This window comes from Bombyx mandarina, chromosome 17, assembly GCF_030267445.1.
Source record: "Bombyx mandarina strain Sakado chromosome 17, ASM3026744v2".
NCBI classification, from domain to species: domain Eukaryota; kingdom Metazoa; phylum Arthropoda; class Insecta; order Lepidoptera; family Bombycidae; genus Bombyx; species Bombyx mandarina.
This window is the reverse complement of record NC_143223.1, coordinates 1,666,193-1,688,709: the sequence shown is the minus strand read 5'-3', so window position 1 is coordinate 1,688,709 and position 22,517 is coordinate 1,666,193. Positions and strand designations below refer to the sequence as shown.

Sequence of the window (22,517 nt, the reverse complement as noted above, 5' to 3'; positions counted from 1 at the left end):
TTCGTAGATGTCTAAGGGCTCCAGTAACCACTTAACACCAGGTGGGTTATAAGCTCGTTCACCCATCTAAGCAATAAAAAAAAAAGCTCTGCAACAGCTACCATTCTTCCAATCAGGAACAGTCCCGCGATAAAAGCGACAGAAATAGGGACAGGTCGTCCTATCAACAGTAGAACTGGTCACATCAAGGGCCTTACCTTTCAACAGGAGCACGTAGTTTTTCTTGTCGTCTCCACCCTTGGGGTATTCCCAGTCGATGTCGAGCCCGTCAAAGTTCCTGTCCCTCAAGTAAGGGATCGCGGAATAGATGAAGGTCTGCCGGGCGTATCTGGTTGCCGCCATGTCCTTGAACTTCTGAGTCCCGAAAGACCAACCGCCTGTTGAAAAACAGAAGGTTTCAGGAAAGAGAAAACTTTACGTAGAGTACAAGAATAAGGTTACCATAATAGGTATTATCTGTGTAACGAATTTTTTTAAAATATAATATTCAGCCACTTCAAGGCATTTGAATAGCTTGAATGAATTTGGACTCATACTAAGGACCGAGTGATCGATCATAATAAAGTATTTTCAGCTTTGTGTTTGATCTGCTAAAGGAAAATACATCCAGTGCTGGTACTGACATAAACTCATGTTTTGTATGTACTATTGAATGTTTCAATCTCGTGTTTGTGATTTTCTGGAAAAACTACTTCTGCCATTTTAATTTTTCGTGGAGAGTTATTTTGTGTTTCTTGCTTGTAGAAACGGTAGGATGAAAATGTCTTTTTTAAAGTTTAGATACAAGGAAATAAAAAATATTATCGTAATAAAAAATTCCAACTATAAAGTTTTGTTAACTTTGTTTTTCTTATTATTTATTACATTTCATGTAAATATTTATCTATATTGGCGGACTTAATGTCTAAGGCATTTTCTACCATTTCACTAAAGGTAGTGAGTACACTTTGCAATGAACATGTTAGAGGAGAAATTTAATAATTTGGGTGATTATCAGCCGCCCTCATGAGTGGGTACCACCACCCTTCCTATTTCTGCCGCGCTCATAAACTTCAGTAAGCAGTTACGAGCTTTGACTCGAAGGAATAACATTGACTTCAAGTTGGATAGCGATATTCACGTTGTGATGTCTTTAAGCTTTAATAACTAACTAGAGGTCCCGCAGTAGTCGAAATTCGACTATAATTAATTGGAATTGTAAGTTTGTACACTATTATGATTGAATTTTATACTTCTATAATCACAAATTTCGCCAAGACTATACTATAAAAAATATTAACAAAGACAAACAATATTTAATCTATTCTCAATTTGACCACAGACGTCAAGAACAAAACCTTGACAATAAATAGTATGCATGCGTGTGTGCGTCAAATACATGGTATGTAGTGTGTGTAATGTTTTCTTTATTGATTTAATGTATGTTCTATGCATTATTTAAAAAAATATTAGCATTGTGCACTTCTTCTCTATATTCTCTATAAGTGTGGAAAATTTCATACTCCTCCGTCCGCGCAATTTTCGTAACAAGGGATACAAAGTTTTTGCTTCACGTAATAATATATAGATAAAACTAGTGCAATTAAAAGACCAAATGCTTAATCACACACAATTTCAACAGACATAAGAATAAAACGTTTAATATTGAGCTATAATAAAAATTACATAACAAAACACAGTAATAAAGTTACTATCGCTTCCTTATTAAAACAATGAGCTATGAATAAAATAGAATTTCCTTGTCGTAATAAAGATTGTTGTATAATTTAATTGTTTTTCGGTTCACAGGTCAACGGAAATACGGAGAAGAATGTCGTTAAATGAAAAAAATATTTATTTATTTAAGTTTATGAGTGCTATTAAAAAGAGCGGTTATGTTATTTTTTTATCTATACTAGTATTATAAAGAGGAAAGATTTGTTTGTTTGTTTGTTTCGAATAGGCTCCGAAACTACTGGACCGATTTGAAAAATTATTTTTCCATTAGAAGCCGACATTGTCCCTGATGAACATAGGCTACTTTTTTTTATTTTTATTTTATTTAATTTTTTTGGTTTCATGTGTGTTTTAATGTTTCCGAAGCGAAGCGAGGGCGGATCGCTAGTTTTTTAATATTTTTACGGTAAACATTTTTTATTATTATTTTTTATTGATTAGATGGGATACGAGCTCACGGCCTGGTGTTAAGTGGTTATTGGAGCCCATAGACATCTACAACGTAAATACCGCCACCGCCACCCACCTTGAGATATGAGTTCTGAGATCTCAGTATAGTTACAATAGCTGTCCCACCCTTCAAACCGAAACGCATTACTGCTTTATTGCTGCAATCTACCCGTGCAGACTCACAAGAGGTGCTACCACCAGTAATTACGCAAACTATATAATAATTTTGCGGGTTTGATTTTTATTACACTATATTTTTCCTTTCACCGTGGAAGTCGATCGTGAGGATTTCTTAAGTACGTATTTAAATTTAAATTGTATACAGTACGTTTTCGCAAAGTTATTGCATTTTAATCTACCCTAGTGCTGGTGGGTCGCGAAAGGGCTGCCACGCGCTGGTGGAAATATAGTTAGGGGTGCATTTTGACCCGCTCCGCACACCAAATGAAGGCTTATGATTTTACTTGTCGTAACCAAAGTGAGTGTTTTCTTGGGTTTTATCGAGTCGAAGAAACACAATTAATACCACTTTGAAAGTTAAATTTCGTGCTTTTTTCCGTCACTAAAATGTTTAGAATACTTTCCAGGTTTTATTTTGCAAAGGATTTCTTTTTGAAAATGAAAAATTATGAACCAAATAATATTTCCATATATAACCAAACAATATAGGAGGCGGAGCCCAATACTGACGCTGTTCAGGTCTAAAAAATCTCACCAAATTTTAAGGGTAAACGAATTGTATGAAATCACATGCAGAAGCCGCATATCCTTCCGTATTTCAAAGGAAAAAAAATAAACAATAGTGTAAAAAAACTAACAAAATACGCTTTTATAGAAAATTCAACTAAAAGATATAAAATAAATTTTAATAAATTTGAATTAAAAATAGTGTAAGAAAAACTTATTTTATTGTAAAAAGAAACCTGAGGTGCTTTTCAGGATATTATCAAAATAACACTTCTACTCATATCTGTTCACAAAATATTATCTACAATTTTTAGTTGAATTTCAATTTTTTCATATATTTTTTTTATCTTGAATTGTCATCGGTTCTTAATAAGTATACCAAATTTGGAAGTTAATCCGACGGTTTTGAAGGGGGTCAAAATCATGTTCAAAAATTCCGTTACATACTAACATACCTACGTCTGAAGCTAATAAAAGCGTATTAAAAACGTCGTGTTTAACTAACTATATACTTAAAACAACAAAATACAATTCAGTTTTACAAATTCAGGTCCCAAAAATTCACAACACATGCGACCAGTGCTGGGCTAGCACGTAATAAATGTCGATACATTACATTATCGATACACGGTAAGGCCGCTCCACGTTTTTCTGCTCTTATGAAAACTGTGTTCTGTGTTTTTATTTTTTCCTTCTTTTTGCCGTCGATAGTTCCCGTGAAAATAGGTGAAAACGACACCAGTCGCGCTTTGTGTCGTGGGAAAGCCGTCGCTGTATGTTCGCACGGGACGCTAGTGCTGTGACATCGTTTATCGACATCGATGGTTTTATTTCACGTGCAAAATAATTTTATCGCAATTCTACGGTTGCATTTGTTTCGTTTGAAAGTACCCGCTCCACTAACGAGCCAGTGCTAATCACATATGGTTGAAGCTTTTACTTTTGTCGCCAACCGATAATTATCGTTGCGAAACCTTCAATATAGTTATGTCACGTTCTTAACGGCTTATCCATAACTAGAAAGTCGTTCGCATATCGTGGACATGGCTTGCATATGTTTTGTTTGTATTTGCATGTACCATGGTATGTCAAGTGAAGGCAATCGTTAGGATCTGATCCAGAGGTATTCTAGAAATTGATATCAAAGTTTTGTTTGTCACCCTAGTTTCATATAGAGCGTTTTTAGGGGCCTACGTTTAAAGTTTTATTAGTTAAGTATTGCGTTTAAATAGTGATGATATTCGGTTTTATGTATATGAGCTTTGAGAGGTAAAGCATTGTGTGTATTGGGATGGCTGTGTAACAAGTAAATTTCATAAGTATCATATAAAGTTCTAAAACTTCTAAAAAAAAGGTCTATTATGACTGATTGGTAGAAAATTTCGTATTTTGACTGCTAAATTATGTAATTTATATATTACCTATAAAGATAAATATAGCTTCTTAATTTCTTCCGTTATAAATTATTAAGCTGAGTCAATAGTTCTACAAAACATACTCGGGTTATAAAACTTTTTTTTTTATATCCACAAAAGATCTAAATTTTTGTTTTGGACACATAAATAAAATAAAACTCCTTTTAATATTGCACATACGTAATTACTTAATGCTGTTTCTGTAGGAACTATTCACAATGTACGTATAATAGACTAGCCGTACTCGCCCGCTTCGCTGGGCATTTAAAATTAACATTAGCAACATAACTATACTGAGACCTTAGAACTTATATCTCAAGCTGGGTGGCGCATTTATGTCGTAGATTTCTATGGGCTCGAGTAACCACTTAACACCAGGTGGGCTGTGAGCTCGTCCATCTAAGCAATAAAAAAAAATAGTATTAGGGAGGCCAACACTCATATAAATATTAGCCTATCCATTAAGCACATATATTTTCTATATGGATACCAAGTTTCAAGTCAATCGGATGCATGGTTCAGTAGTTATAACGGAACATCCGTAAAAACCACTGTAACAGTAGACATATTATATTAGTATATATTATGAACCATTAAATATGTAATTTTAATGTCACAATACACAATACGTCATGTACGACACATTGACATTTTTGAATGTAATTTTTTACAACTACGTCATAATGTTTTTTGTTGGTTTTTTGCTAAACATGCATGTAATTCTTAGAAAGTAAGCAACGACATTATTTTTTGCGACAATTAAATTTCACGACAATTCTGAAGTAATTGAACATTATTGTTGTGACGATATTAAAATTTAACTACGCGCGTTGTAAAAATGGCAATTCGTGTTTTGTAAATTGGCTATTAATTCAACCTATAAAGGTTGTGTTATCTAATTGAGAAAGGCGAAGCCAAGGTGTTTCCAGAATGTCCTAACACCAGTGCCTTAGATAAGAACATTGAAGAGTTGAATCACTAGGAGACAAGGGTCATGTACCTCATCAATAAAGAAGAAGATTATTACGATGGAAGTTTCTCTGATGCGTTTTATTTATGGTCTGGAGGTAAAAACCACCAAATGGAGTATAAAATAGTTCAACTCTAAACAAATCTAGGTCGGAGAAAGTATCAAAATTTTGTAGATACCGTCTTAATTTGAAATGAGAACAAAAATATGTATCTTTATCGATATAATTAAGAATTATCGATAATTGCTACATCCTTAGTCCATTGAGTTTAACTTTGCGGTATGTTACGCCTACCGCTGCCGCCTTGTAGGCTAAATAGACCATACATTCTACACAAAGGAGAAAGGGTTTTTGCTAGCGAAACTTCTATATTCAGTTACATTGAATTGTTCGAGTGAATTCAGGTTATTGTGTACTTCGTAATATGGTAGAAGCAAATACGCGCTTTAACTCGTGTGAGCTAGTGCCAGGTGTGAAATGAGCATGCGAATCTGATGGAAAGTGGTTACTGTTGTTCAGGGGAATGGGCAATACCAGAAGCACAAATTTCTGTAAGATTTATTCGAGAAGGTAGTAGAAAAACGATAAAACAAAGGAAAATCGGAATAGTTTCGCAGATTTTTAGCCAGCATTAGTTTTATTTAACTCCCATTATCGTGGTATGACGTGTTTATTCCTAATGGCTTCCTGGCGTTAAGATAAACTAATATTTATTTTATGATTGCTGTGGATGTTTACGCAGTCTTGGAGTGAATTGCGTGTTGTACTAAGGCCACTTAAAATATTGACAACGCTGGTTCATGTGATACTTTGAATAAATACTTTTTACAAAAGGACTCTATAGCACTGTTAAGAAATATCTATGAGACAGATGCTGAAAATATATCCTTTCAGACAAAAATATATCGGCTTAAAAATGACGGAATTATGAGAGACCAAGCCAACCTCCAACCGCATTTAGAAAATCCTCCTTTTATGAAATCAGCGGCAGTACTTTCTAATTTATTTCTGAGTACCCAAAACAAAACAAAAACGTACCAATTGCCAATAGAGTCTTTAGTTTAGGATTCCCTTTCTTCAGCCCATTAATCTTGTCGTACAGTCCGGTCTTCCCGTCTTTCGTCTCATCGTTCGATTCGAAGCTGCTCAGTTTTCCTTTCTTCAGCCAGCCGAAAGCGAAGATGATGTGGGTGCAGAGATCGGGCTGAATGTCCTCGGGAACGAACTTCCCGACCTTCGTCCGGTATTGGGACCAGTTGGTGTAATAGCAGACGATCTGGGAAACGAAATATCATGATAAAATTGTACATGTAACTATACCTGAGACCGTAGAACTTATGTCTCAAGGTGGGTGGCGCATTTACGTTGTAGATGTCTATGGGCTCCAGTAACCAGTTAAAACAAGGTGGGCTGTGAGCTCGTCCACCCATCTATGCAATAAAAAAAAACATACTGAAAAGGTTACTGGTGGTAGGACTTGTTGTGAGTCCGCGCGGTTAGGTACCACCGCCCTTGCCTATTTCTGCCGTGAAGCAGTAATGCGTTTCGGTTTGAAGGGTGGGGCAGCCGTTGTAACTATACTGAGACCTTACAACTTATATCTCAAGGTGGGTGGCGCATTTACGTTGTAGATGTCTATGGGCTCCACTAACCACTTAACATCAGGTGGGCTGTGAGCTCGTCCACCCATCTAAGCAATAAAAAAAAAAGGTGGAAAATCATCAGAATTTTAGGATCTTACATTTCACAATTCAGAGATAACCTATGAGCGGAGGGTTAGGTGGAAAAGTTAATGAGTTTGGGGTTAGTGAGACTATTTGTTTTGGAAGCGTTCATACCTTGTTTATATGTAAAAGTGATCTTGCCACTTCAAAAGTAATTTAAAGGCCGTCTGGTGTAGTGGTAAGTGACATGGTCACTACACAAGGGGGTCGCGGGTTCGAATCCCGCCAAGGGAGGATATTGGTATGATAAATATAAAATGTCTTTTCAAGGGTTATGGATGTATATTAAATATAATGTGTATAATAAAAATCTAACATTTATTTCCGTTTTCTGATACCTGTAACACATGTTCTTTACGAACTTAGTATGGGACAAGTTAACATACGGTGAATGTTTTAAAAAAAAAAAAAATTGTACATGTAGTAGTCATGATTAGTATCTACTAGATATACTAGATACTATCTAGTATCATTAGCATCGATATTATACATCAGGTAGCCTGTTTGACGTTTTCGATCCCAAGGAAAGAGAAGGATTATGTCCTGCTACATTAGAATTTATGAGACCATTACTTGTGCTGCTAAATTTGGTTAAGACATCAACTCAAATGTTTCTAATGCATTGAATTTTGACCTCTATATATCAATAGTTTCAAGGTACATTAATGCTTAAAAAGGGATTCCGCAAACACTCGCTTTGAAGGCCGTCAACTCGACATTCAAAAATCTCAATCACATCCGCATAGCGTTTTGCATCTACCAACTAAACCACATTTTTAATATCAACGCAAAAAATCTTATTGCCTCGATATAGAGTCCATTTTCTCGTAGAATATATATTTTCATGCATTACATGTATTTTATTACAACAGTGCTAAGTACTTAGAAGGCTGTCTTTCCTAGTACCGACGGGAAGTTACGGCCTTTCTAAAACCGGTGAAGGCAAAAATCTAGTTTCTTGTAAATAAATAATTAGATCGTGTGAAGAAAAACTTGATGTTTGTTGATACATAATAGAACTTTATAAGACCTAGTACATTCCTTATTACAACTATACATTAAGTATTTTATTGTTTATAGCTATTACCTAGCTGTAAGTATGGCTAGGTGTTATGTAAGATCGCAGTAATGGTCTCGCAAAAATGCTCTTGCTTTTTTTTTCATGTTCGATAAACTGATGTGACTATGCCAGAATTCAAAACTCCTAACTTTTTAAAATATATATCCAAACCGGGCGGCAGGTCCTTCTGATTATTAAGGTCGTCACATAATAAAGATACAAACTGCAGAATTTATAACTTCGTGATAAGCCGTAACCGTTGCTAAGGTATATTGTAGAGGTAGGTAAATTCTGTATAATTCTGCCTTAATGCCTCATATATGTCAAGTATTCCGGATTGAAGATAAGGATATCCAGCATTAACCATGTCCAATGTAATTGAAACCGTGGGACATGAATTTCATTCAATAATAGATGATGGCAGTGGCGAGTATATGGGCTCTTCAAAATATTGTCTACTTTTATTCTACTTGTTTAACTAGCTCGACTTATATGTTGTTATTTGAACAAGAATCAGATACACTACAAAAAGTTAGGACACTTGTAACACCAAAATCTTGGAGAGAGAAAAATAGTGTGAACGTATCTTTTAAATCAACTAACCTTGTATCCATCCTTATCTTTGTGATGTTCGGTGGTGACGGAGTTGTCCAGAGCCGCGGATGATTTTCTACTGGCTATTGTAGGACGACCACGAATCTTTGGTCTGTTCACGCTAGCTGAGAGAACTTGATCTGTGGATCTAGAGACGCTGGACGAAACCGATGTGGACACCTTTGATGGCTTCCGGAGTCTTCTGCGGACAGCTGTAACAAATAGCGTTGTTAATTCAATTGATTAAGTACACGATTTTAAAGTCTAAGCAAATGGTTTGCGATAGAAATATACAGAATGGTTGTTCCTATCCGTGCGTGCCCACAATACATCCTACCAGTAGCAGCTAATAATTCCACTGCGTACCATACTAGCTTAATTTGAATTAATTACTTGTTACTTACGTGTTGCTCTTTCTTAATCGTCAAAATAAAATAAAAATGTTAGGATATCTGATCATAGATTTATAATGTACCATATCTTAAACACTTTATTGTATGTACATCAGGGTATGCACTAGGCCACAAATGGATCTATGTGTGTGCATGCGCTCGAATTATCTACGGAAAATCTTGGGTTTTTATACTCAGTGAAATTTACAACACAACCAAAAAAGGACATGACACAACGGAAGATTTGGTCCTAGCGACCCTTCGATATTTCCACTTGGGTTGCCATCAAAGAAAAAGGTGTATAGTTTTCACCTCAAGGAATATTCACAGTTCGCTTAATTTACGTGTTTACATTTAACATTATTTATTAAAATATATTTTCCATAGGGTTGTAATCATAGCAGAAAAAATCTCCCCAACGAAACTGCGCAAAGGTCACTACTGTGTTCCCAGATTCTCTGACAAAGTCAAATGTTACGTCTTGCGTGTTTTAGTGTTGACCGCGGGAACCCCCCTACTCTGTGTAGGTTCTGATCCCGGGCCGGAGGTCGGGAGAAAGAGTGCCAGGGGAGTTGTTTGGTAGGTAGGGCCCTAAAACATCCTTGGAACCGCGGTCTGCTCTCAACATCTGCAGATCGTCAAGTCCCACATAACCCACTCGTCCCCTAGGCACGGGAATCTCGTAGGAGGTACGGACCCTGGACCGAAAAAAAAAAAACTACTAAAAAAACCTATAAACTTTTTATGTTAACAAAATTTGTTCTAAAATAAATCATTATTTGTGAAGGTGTTTTTATAAAGATGATATTAATCCCAATCCAAATAAATACGTTATTCGTTACAAGTGTATTTTATATTTAATTTTAAATAAATTAGCCATTTATATCATTTGATTTTAATCTAGACTAATATTATAAAGCTGAAGTTAAGTTCACTTGTAATAAATGCTGGATTTGCCGCATTTTTCACGACTTCACTTCCAAATCTTAACACGTATTTTATCTGCAAAGTAATGTGTTTAACTTTAAACGATAATTGTTTTAGATCTATCAAGGAGTTAGCGTGTCCGTTTTTTCATGATGCAAATAAATCTAAAAGGAAGTAAGTACATGGATATCCCATTAAATAAAAAATAAAATAAAAAAATTGCACAATTTCTTACACAAAGTAATCATTGGCTCCGTTTGAAATATTAGACCGCCGTTGTTTTCATATAATTAAATGAACCTCGTGTCTTAGGTCTTAAGGTGGATTGTAGCATTTCAGTTTTATTCTCGGTAGTGAACTGTAACTAGTTTGCTCGTTTTTATCTAGTATTATTATTATTAAGCTATAGCATAGCTTTTCTATGAGCGTGGTGACCGAATCAATAAATTTCGTAACGAAAATAAAACCTAACACCCCCACTTCACCTACCATATAGCTTGCGTTCAACACATTCACACATTGCGCTTGTGTAGTGCTTGTGAATAAGCGCGTGGCGTGACGTCGCACTGCATACACATCTCTGCCCATCTCTCTCTCGCGCGGTCTAGCTTATGAGTGTGAAGGGGGCAGTTAATGTTTTGCTTTTGTTAATGTTTATAAATATAGCGTGGTCTTATTTTATTACCATTTTAATATTAAATTATTATTGTCTAATTATAATTACATAAGTTGATAAAAAATGCTATGCAATAGCTTTACTACGGCAGTTCCCGAGTGCCATTAGTTTTTTTATTAAATAATACTAATAATATTAAATACTTCAAACAAACAAACAAACTTCAAACTGCGTCCACCGAGCGCTGTCTATGTTTGTGCCAACGTTGACATAAGCCCATTTTTTTTTTACTTAAACAAATTGCTGGATTATCTGGTATGTGAGATGTCCGCGCAGCACGTTCGCACACTTGACGGCACGATAATTTGACGATACGAATTTCGTTTGTAAATTTTTGGTATGCACTGAATAATAAGTACCTACGCATCGTGACTCTTTTATTTTCGTAATTTTTTATTTATTTTTTATTTATTGCATAAATGAGTGGACGATTTCACGGCACATCTGGTGTTAAGTGGTAACTGAAGCCAATAGACATATACAACGTAAATGCCACCACCCACCTTGAGATATGGGTTCTAAGGTCTCAGTATAGTTAGAACGGCTGCCCCACCCTTCAAACCGAAACGCATTACTGCTTCACGGCAGAAATAGGCAGGGTCGTGGCACCAACCCGTGCGGACTCACAAGAGGTCCTACCACCAGTAAAAATATATTTTTTAGTTTCGGGAACATTATTTTCACTCGTCATGTGGTAATGGCGGTTGCGGAGGAGAATAACCTCACCCAGAAGGATGCCGAAAACCGGGTAAAGAGGAGTTTATGTAGGAAAGCAGACCCTGACATTAGACCGGGAAAACGCTAAGAAGAAGAAGATCATTTTCAACCGTCTCTCTAAGGAAGAGACCACAAGGTATTTGACAGATGCCTGAATCTCGCTTACGACATTTTTGAGATAAACTCGCATATATGAGGCCGTCAGCGCAATAGTGGCCTAACCCACAATTTTTCATAATCATGTTTATAATTATGTATATTGCAATTTATTTAAAATATAATAAATTTTGATGCAAAACCGCCTTATCCATAGTTTCACTCATTGATAACAGATGGCTTTGTAAACATTATTTTTGCGCGTATTATTTTTTTGCCTCAAATTATTCAAATTCACGATTACTTAACCTTATTGCTCCATAATAACTATGGTAAGCTTAGTCCACTTTTGCGCTGACGGCCTCTTATACAAGTTTCGAACAACAACATTCGGACCGTAGGTCTACCAAGCAATATCACCCATAGATAAATACACTTATTATGAAATCACCCGCTCGGTGGGTGATTTCTCTTCTTGATCTTTCCTCCGTCGTTAAACCTTCTAAAACATCTTACCACCGTTAATTTTATTAGTTATTACTAGTATATTTTGTAGTTATTTCTTCATCGCATATACCTTATCTGTTCACCCAGATAAAGTAAAGAGGAGACAAAAAGAAATACCGTCAAATTGAAAAACTCCTACTTTTTGAAGTCTGTTAAAAATAAATGTTACTCACTTGTTGAGTCTGACGTGGGAGCGATGACAGCTATAACCAGAACCACGGTGAGCATCCATCGAAGCAATATCGGTGGCCGCTGTAACAAATAAGTATTCTAATGAGTCATTGTAAATTTAAATATAATAAGACCTAAAAATGTAAAGTCATATATTCCTTTTTAGAAAATACCCATTTTAGTGGGTAGCTTTTTATCTGTGTTTTTTGGAGTGTTGACTTTGACAATTTTAGATCAATTAAATCTTACGTCAAATTTATCGACATCTTTATTATATTTTAAATCACGGAACTGCAACCATGAATTTTTTTCTTGAGCTTGAAGTCACTCAGCAATTCATCCATGCTACTTAGAAAGAGTACTTCTTCACAGTAAATTTCTTATTTTTTCACGTACATATGCTCCGGCCTTGGCATGAACATCCCTCCACGAGGTCTTTGAGCGCAATGGCCTGTCATTCTTCAGAAATGGCCATAAAAAGTTCTAATCGGTAGGACTCGTCTGAAATATGGCATTGCATGGCATTGCCGACCTCCGCCAGCATTAGTAACATTCACCATCAGTTGAGCGTGAGCTGACGGGAATGTTTCTACGTAGGAATAAAATAATTACTGTAAATGCCGCGACAAGTGTATTACTGAACGTAAAGTACTATTACGCCGGTAAGCGCTACGCCATCTATGATCGAATAGCAGAAACGAATTTTAAGGGAACTAGTCATATCGAGAACACTCGAGAAGTACAACGCCATCTCTTATCAAATAGAGCAAACACATATCGAAACTACTCGACCTGTCAGGAATATTATCGATAATTCTAGGGTTGTCGTATCGAATATAAAAGCGTTGCAGAGATGACACGAAATCAGTTAGTAATCGGTTGTAATCGAAGCGAAACAGCGAACGGATCGCCTGAAGCGAAGCGGAAGAAGTGAATTACGAATTGTAAAGTGATCTGTAAATGTTCGAAGTGTTAAATAGAGTTTTAATTTGTATTTCGCTGGAAGATTTATTTATCCCTAACTCCAGCGCGTAACAGTACTTTACTCTTTTTTATCCTGTCTTTTTCTTATTATGGATATATGGATATCTTATTGTGGATATACATATGAATACGCCATCCATTCGTACAAACAAACAAAACTAATAAAAGCGTTTTAAGAATATAAATAAAGTTATACTATTACTTTTACGTTTATAAATATAGCCGTTAATGACTTGCGTATTACCATTTTGCGACAAGCTCATCTTGTTTATAAAGGCTACTTCATACGGCCTCTGTATGGGACACAAAATAAAATATGTAATTTTTATTTTAGAAGAATAAACGTCTGAGATTTTTGATCATCTTGCATAGTAAAAGTCTATGGAAACGCGACCAGTGTGCTTGGTGCGAGTTTTTTAGCGTTCTAAATAGCGTAAAAGTTAGCTCAGATTTGTATGGAGTTCGAGTGTTTGCCTACGTTTGCCGCTAGGGGCGCTGTTCCAACTGCATACAAATTCGAGTTAACTTTTACTCTATCGAGAACGTTAAAAAAACTCGCACTGAGCACACAGCAGCCCTATAGGAATCCAGGGCTTTTAGTCAATTGGGAATTTGAGGTATATTCAAAGGATCTTGTACTGATGAAAATATCTAATGCTGATTATCAGGTTACGTGGCCACTAGCTACTTCTAGCTACCGCTACTAAGCCCGTTTAAATCAAACTCAGTAACAACATCGTCTCCCATACTTTATTTTTCGGCTAATTTATATTTTATTCGGTGTTAGGACGGTTGATTGCTCTCTGCCTGCACATACCTATAAGCTACGCGCGTCTACCAAAAGTCTGAAGGTAGGTGAGGTCTTCATTTAGTGGATTGCTTTTTTGAGAACTTTGAGCAAATTCGAGAAAACTGATTATAGAGGTTTTTATCATTAAGGATTTACTGGTGGTAGGACTTGTGAGACCACACGGGTAGGTACCATTATCGCGGCTATATTTGCCGTGAAGCAGTAATGCGTTTCGATTTGAAGGGTGGGGCAGCCGTTGTAATTACACTGAAACCTTAGAACTCATGTCTCAAGGTGGGTGGCGGCATTTACGTTGTAAATGCCTATGGGCTCCAGTAACCATTTAACACCAGGTGGGCTGTTAAATATATTAACCAACATTATATCCATAGACCCGCAGCATCTCCAAAGACCTGGGTTTCAATTTCAATCTCTTTTCATTTGTTCAGTCACCAGGAAAAAAAAGAACCGAATTTTGATATTCCCTTTTCCACTCCAATCCACATCCGTATATTGAAGGTGTTTATGTCTGTACCCTTATCTGTTCGATTACTGTGTCTGTAAACGACATGTGTATTTCATGAATAATGTAGGACGTCACGTGGCTAAGGAATTGAGAATTCGAGTGTGCAGATATTGGATTGGACTTTGTATTAAAGTTTCTGATTCTAGTCTATTCTGGGGAAGTTTTGTTCCGAATGAATTGACATTTCTGAGTCCGCGCGGGTAGGTACCACCGCCCTGCCTATTTCTGCTGTAAAGCAGTAATGCGTTTCGGTTCGAAGGGTGGGGCAGCCATAGTAACTATACTTGAGACCTTAGAACTAATATCTTAAGGTGGGTGGCATATTTACGTTGTAGATGTCTATGGGCTCCAGTAACCACTTAACACCAGGTGGGCTGTGAGTTCGTCCACCCATCAAAGCAATAAATAAAAAATTACCGTCCTCCCCGAATCCGTTGCTTGCGACGAAGGGCTCGACGAGTAAATGAACCCACAGACACAGCCCACTGATTTTCTCACCGGATCTTCTCAGTGGGTCGCGTTTTCGATCCAGTAGTATATTCTGCGAAGCACGACTTCTGCTAGGGTTCGTGTTAGCAACGTCGTCAGGTTTGAGCCCCGCGAGCTCACCGACACGTTAGGGTGAAGCTGAAATAGCCCCTCAAAGCTATCAGCATAGGTAGGATAAAAATCACAATCGCAACAACGTGGCCTGAATTCGCTAGTTACTTTTATTGTATACACATTTTCAATCGAGATATATTTTTTAATTATTCCAGGTTCTTTTTTCCAGAATCCGCCCAGCATCAGTTCGGGCGAGGATAATCATGATCCGAAAATTAAAACCGCCCCAGGCCCGTCCCTTGTTCTCGTTGAACAATATAAAAGTTCAACGACCTCTTTTTGTTGTTTCATTCAGTAAAAAAAGTCCTGTGGCTTCGCTCGTGTCTATTTTGAAATTTAACATTACTCGGTTTGGTATTTTTGTATATCATATGTTTTGAACGGAATATCTCAAAAATTAAAATTTCTATGTTCAGCTGTTTCGGTATCTGTCGGTCAGCTTAGGAGCATACTCACCGCTCTTTCGATATTAAATACTCGCCGGAGGCCATAGATAGCTCGTTACAATAAAAACAGCATAGATTTTCCCAACTATCATACACTAGCTTTTGCCCGCGACTTCATCCGCGTGGAATAGTTCACAAATAATGCTTTATTTCGGAACAAATTTGGTTAACATAAAACACGTTATAGTGAGACAACCTTAACATATGGACATATGCTGTCGCGGACTTTTTTTGGATCTTTTAAAGGGGAACAATTCTGTCATACATTATTTTAGCGAAATTTTAACCGCTTCTGCAGCGCATGCAGTGGATGCTCTCAAAATGGAAAAAAAGCCCGATTTTGAAACACTCTTTATTGGTGCTCCGCTTTTATTGATTTTAGCCTGATGCTATATAACCTATGGGCTATCTAACACTGAAATAATTTTTCAAATCGGATCAATAGTTCCTGGGATTAGCGCGTTCAAACAAACAAACTCTTCAGCTTTATAATATTAGTATAGATAATATTAATTCAATATATCAAATTTCAGCTTCAATTGTCCACTTTTACACAAACTCGAATTATTAACTTCATTAGCGTACTGCAGAGATGTAATTGTATTATAAATTACGATAATTTTAATCACAATCGTACTGATTTCAATTGTAAATATTAGAAAGTTTTGCGTCATCCACTGTACTCACTAGACTTCGCGATAACAGACTTCTGCTTTTTCCAAAGTTTGAACAACTTTTTGACAAAAAAAAACTCAATAATTGGGAGTGGTACAAAATGCTTTTGAAGTGTTTTTTTTTAACTCCAGCTCACCTCATTTCATTGAAAAATCACCACTGCCCTGGCAAGTGGTTCATCGGATACCACGGATTCATATTTGGATTTATATTAATAAAGAATAATTATAAAAAAAGGCTTTAACTATCTGTAAACTAAACGGGAATTTCTTAGTTAAAAACCTATATTATAGTGGAACAAATTCAGAACGAATTCACACAGTCTGCGAACAATTAATATTGTGGTACGTTAATCTGTGGCACGCATGCTCAGAGCGTCATGCAAGGTCGAATGAAAGGAAAAGGAACGGCTAAGCTACCGTACACAGATTACCATTAAATACAGAGACCGTAGAAATAGTTTGAGCGATAAATCTAATTTATTAAATCTGTTATTTCATAGTAAATAATATTATAGGGAATTCAGTCTTATGTCTAAGTGTCTAAGTATGGAATGGGATTATCGGTGTAGCGTTTACGAGCTTTTTTAATGAATGAGGGATTACTGGTGGCCCATAGGCCTTTCCAGTTTCACCAGGACAGCTGGGCGAGCAAAGGCTCAGCTAGGAGTGGTGAGATTGGCTCACAACTGCCCAAGCACCTCCAAAGGAGACCTGATAACTCAAGAGCAACCGTATACGAGCTCTGGTAACGAAGTATTATAGGATGGTAGGCTTTATTGGTGGACTTGTGAGCTCGCTAAGGCAGGTACTCCCACCCTACCTATTCCCACCGTGAAGCAGTAATGCGTTTTGGTTGTGAGATCAAAGTATTAAAATTAAGGCAGCTTTTGTACTGTAGCAATCAGACTCAGAATGAATGTCTCAAAGTCGATGGCGGTTTTTACGTTATTGCCGTCTATGAGCTCCGGAAAACACTTAGCACTAGGTGGGCCGAGAACTCGTCTATTGATCTATGCAATAAATAAAAGCTCCAGCAGCAGGTAGCTCCAGCAACCTCACAAATTTAAGGCTAGGTTTTGTATCTGCAGGCAATTCAAGGAAAGTTCTTGGTACTGACATTTTTTGCTCGAATTTTACGATAGCGGCAATAAAACGCGTCTAATCACGAGTGAGCTATTTATATCGAAATAATTATGATACTTGACAAGTTGTTAAGCGTCCGTTTCCGTGTCGTTTGGTGTGGGAATGATTTATTTTCTATTGTGTCGTCAGTACGAAGTGAAAGTGGGTTATTAATGATTCTTAATTCAACAAATTACCTATTACGTGAACAACGGAATATTCATAATTATTAAATATAAATATTCAAATGCAAGGCGTTTTAATTGTAAAAACTAAGATGTATTTTTGGATGTTTATTATGTAATTTTAGAATTGGTTTAATTAATTGTTTTGTATATTTTTAAATTTATTCTAATAATTCTTGGATTTTAAATTATGTAATAAGTGAAGCGATGAAAGAGTTTGTATCAGAAATGCAGTTCAAAATGATCGCACCTAATAACATTCGATTTGGTTGGGAATCCGAAATCGTGAAAACAAAAATTTAAAACAGAAATTAATTAATTATCATAATTTCTCTAGATCCGATCTACTCTATGGTCAATCGGCCACTAAGGTCGTCATGGATCAGTACCGTACCAGTTAAACTCTATAATAATACACATGAAAAAAATACATATTAATATAATATTTCTAAACAAAAATTTTCGTCACGCAAAATCATTGTATCTCAGATCAGTTGGCCTCAACGTGAGGTTATTTGCAAGGCTTCACGACAATTTTGTAAACAAAAATACATAAAACATATATATTCGGTCAAAAACCATTTATTTTTATAACACCGTATATAATAGTGATAAATAAAAATAATCTATGCGTGCTTATGTTGTTGGGTATTGGGGAGACGTGATCACGGCTCGCAGTGTGTTAAGTGGTTACGAGAAGAATTTGACCTTGGAACACAAGGTCCGTCCAAGGTTTAATTACAAATAATTATATCTGCTCTAAGTTTCAGATCGGAACCTCCAAAATTAAATTATTCACACACACTTCAAACACCCCGTACCTACACTTCAAACATAATAAGACATCTATACTAATATTATAAAGAGGAAAGATTTGTTTGTTTGTTTGTTTCGAATAGGCTCCGAAACTACTGGACCGATTTGAAAAATTCTTTTTCCATTAGAAGTCGATATTGTCCCTGATGAACATAGGCTACTTTTTTTTATTTTTTTTTATTTTTTTTTTTTGGTTTCATGTGTGTTTTAATGTTTCCGAAGCGAAGCGAGGGCGGGTCGCTATTAATAATAAATGCGACTAGTACAAAGAATTCATTGCGTATTTTTGTAAAACCATTATACAGACTAATTGATTATGCAATTTCGAAAAGGGCACATCTCTGAAAATGTAAAATGGAAAATGAAAAAAAAAACTGATTATTTTCTAAAGCAGTGTAAAATTTAAAATATTAACTTTTGAGATATATTTTAGTGTTAATTAGCAATTGAAAATTACTGGAATTATTATAAAATGGGTGGAGGTTAGCCTCAAAACTACATGTACATTTATGAATTTTTTTTTATTACCCTTGTATGCAGACGAGCATACGGCCCACCTGATGGTGAGTGGTTATCGTCGCCCATGGACTTCCGCAATGCCAGGGGAAGAGCCAAGCCGCTGCCTACCGCTTAATACTCTCCACAAGCCTCGTTTGAAGAAGGACATGTCATAGCGCTCGGGAAACACCGTGGAGGGGAGCTCATTCCATAGCCGGATGGTACGTGGCAAAAAAGATCTCTGGAAACGCACTGTGGATGACCGCAGTGGCTCCAGGTAGTATGGATGAACTCTACTCCGGTGGCGGGCGGTGCGATGGTAAAAACGAGATGCCGGTATCATCTCGAACAATTCCTCAGAGCACTCCCCATAGAACATACGGTACAAAATACAGAGGGATCTGAAGTCCCTCCGCAGACCCAGAGGTTCCAAACGATTCGTGAGATAGGAAAAATATGAAAAAAAACGTATTTCACAAAATATGTGCCCTTTTCGAAATTGCATATTAAATTAATTACCGACGCGTTCTTACCACGAATTTCACATTTAATTCTAACCAGCTCCTTATGCTACCAGTAAATATATTATAGAAAAAAAAAAACATTTTATGACTTACTAAATACTGCGGGTAGGATGCTGGGAGCAAATATATTTATTTGCCTCTTTCTAATGGACTTCTCGCTTCGACGATATACCCTTAATGTATCGACAGTTTTTTGTTGTTATTTTTAACGCCAATATAACGGGAGCTCATGAAATGTGAAAGACGTTATATATTCTGTAGATCGATATAGGATACAAACATTTAGAATGTTATTATATTAGATTTGATTAGTTAGAGCTCTCTCTCTTTTTTAACCGACATCAAAAAAGGAGGAGGTTCTCAATTGATGATTCTCAAGATGACAAATGCAGTCTTAACTGTCGTAGACGAGTATTTTCAGTGGTAATACTTATTTTGAGCGTATTATTTTATCAGTAACTGGACAAGCTTACGGACCGTCTAATCTTGTATTATCATCGACCTTGAGACATGAGATCGAATACTGTATTATGTTGTATAGCTCCGTCCCATGGTTAAGTGGTGGTAGCTAGGCGTGTGGGCTTACAACTCACTCTAGCCCCGGTAATCACAAAAATGTTTAGTTTTCCCTTTTTTTATTACACAATATTATACCTTCATATGTGACCATGTGTTAAGTTCGTATTCGCTTGTAAAAAATAGTACCGGTCTGTGGGATTCGAACGCGGACTTGATCGCTCGATACACGCACACCGGCCGTCTTAACCTTTAGGCCACGACGACAACTCAGGAAGAATTCGCTTGTCAGTGGATATTATATCTTCTATAATGTATCTACCTAAGTACTTATTACGCAACACGAAAAAATAATTTACTCCACCAAAATTTTACGAGAGTATTTTTCCAATCTTAACGTAAAATTTTGATGTCAAAATCAAATTAATCACGATCGACATCTCCGAGCTAAAGACGGGAAGCGAAAAAGCACCCTCCATTATAGAATGGCGCTCTTCAGAGAAAAAAATACTGTATTTCTTGGCACGACATATTTATTCCTTTTGCGAAATTTCAAACATAAAAAAAAAACACTTAATCTGCGCGCTCGTTCAAATTTCATTAGTGCAACGCTACAATCGATATTATATACAGAAGGCTCAGAATGTAATTAAAGAGGAGTTGAAGTCGTCGTGGCCTAAGAGATAAGACGTCCGGTGCATTCGTGTTGAGCGATGCACCGGTGTTCGAATCCCAGGCGGGGGTACCAATTTTTCTAATGAATTACGTACTCAACAAATGTTCACTAATTGACGTCCACGGTGAAGGAATAACCTCGTGTAATAAAAGTGAAACCCGCAAAATTATAATTTGCGTAATTACTGGTGGTAGGACCACTTGTGAGTCCGCGCGGGTAGGTACCACCGCCCTGCCTATTTCTGCCGTGACGCAGTAATGCGTTTCGGTTTGAAGGGTGGGGCAGCCGTTGTAACTATACTGAGATCTTAGAACTTATATCTCAAGGTGGGTGGCGCATTTACGTTGTAGATGTCCATGGGCTCCAGTAACCACTTAACAGCAGGTGGGCTGTGAGGTCGTCCACACATCTATGCAATAAAAAAAATATATATATTATTAATTTCATTCGATCACACATCAGAATACTACATACGCTAGATTAGTGATTTATCTACCTAATAAATAATAAGGAAATGGGTAAATACAATTGACGATGGAAACAGAGATAATGTTACGGGTGGTAGGACGTCTTGTGAGTCCGCACGGGTAGTTACCACTGCCCTGCCGTGAAGCAGTAATATATGTGTTTCTGTTCGAAGGGTGGGGCAGCCGTTTTACTGTAGAAACTGAGACCTGACACCATCTAAGCAATAAAAAAAATAGAGCTACACACAATCACCATTCAGTACTTCGATTCCAATTAATCAGTCCTCTTGTTTATAAATTATCTTGTGTCATATTTTACGAACGAAGCGACCTGAGTGCAGTCAAAGCGCAAAAACAACATTAGCTGCCGTGCCAGTTCAGATAAATTTCGAATGATGTCTCAAGCTTTTTGTACAACGATGCAACCGGTCGAAATTGGCGGAGGCGGTAGTGATGTGACGTTTGGAAGTATCGATATATCGATGAGTGAAAGGCTATCTTATACCTTTAAACGAGCAATTCTTTTATGTTAATATATATGTATATAATCTGAATCTCGGAAACGGCTCCAACGATTTTCATAAAATTTAGTAGTATACAGGGGATTTCGAGGGCGATAAATCGATCTAGCTACGATTTATTTTTAGAAAATGTTGTTTTATTTGTGTTTTCAATAATCAACTCTTCCCGACATCTATTGGCGAATAATAATACTATTTTTCTTATTTGAGGGCAACTAACCGCTTTAAAGACACAACCAGATGGCGTTATAAAAAAAAAAGAAGGGAAAAGCTCGGTCATCATCTAGTAATACTAAATACAAAACCACTTTTAAATGTAAGATTAGGTTATTTTTATTTGATATCGATAAATCTAAGCGTATCACTGTGTCGACACGTCCAGGCAAAGGCAAAAATCATTATGGACGGGGCAGTCTCTGTAGGTAATTCGGAATTAGCGGCACTGAATAAAATATGTGGAGTGGAGTAATGTTACTTGACTTGGCTTTGAGATGTAAGAAGGTTGATTACTTGTATGAAATAGCTAGTTTTACTTGTACTTGAGGTCCCGCAGTAGTCGAAATTCGACTATAATTAATTGGAATTTTAAGTTTGTACACTATTATGATTGTATTTTATACTTCTATAACCACAAATTTCGCCAAGACTACACTATAAAAAATATGAATAAAGACAAACAATATTTAATCTATTCTCAATTTGACGACAGACGTCAAGAACAAAAGTTTGACAATAAATAGTATGCATGCGTGTGTGCGTCAAATACATGGTATGTAGTGTGTGTAATGTTTTCTTTATTGATTTAATGTATCTTTTATGCATTATTTAAAAAAATATTAGCATTGTGCACTTCTTCTCTATATTCTCTATAAGTGTGGAAAATTTCATACTCCTCCGTCCGCGCAATTTTCATAAAAAGGGATACAAAGTTTTTGCTTCACATATTAATATATAGATTTGAAAATATGATTAAATCCTAATGAAATATTAAATGTCTAGTTGCTTTAATGAACGTTAATCCGACTCAGTGAAATATGACTTTGAAATTTCATACTACCAGCTG

The 22,517-nt window shown here is 36.5% G+C and overlaps 1 protein-coding gene across 1 annotated transcript in view; it reads right to left on the bottom strand.

Moving 5' to 3' along the window:
• Cht7 (chitinase 7) overlaps positions 1-22,517 on the bottom strand; it is a 106,085-nt gene that overhangs the window by 39,551 nt on the left and 44,017 nt on the right. The window contains exons 2-5 of the mRNA XM_028172170.2: positions 12,106-12,184; positions 8,627-8,829; positions 6,278-6,515; positions 198-377 (exon numbers count right to left, since the gene is read on the bottom strand). Of these exons, the coding sequence (XP_028027971.2) occupies positions 198-377; positions 6,278-6,515; positions 8,627-8,829; positions 12,106-12,184 (700 nt within the window). The remainder of the gene's footprint in view (positions 1-197; positions 378-6,277; positions 6,516-8,626; positions 8,830-12,105; positions 12,185-22,517) is intronic.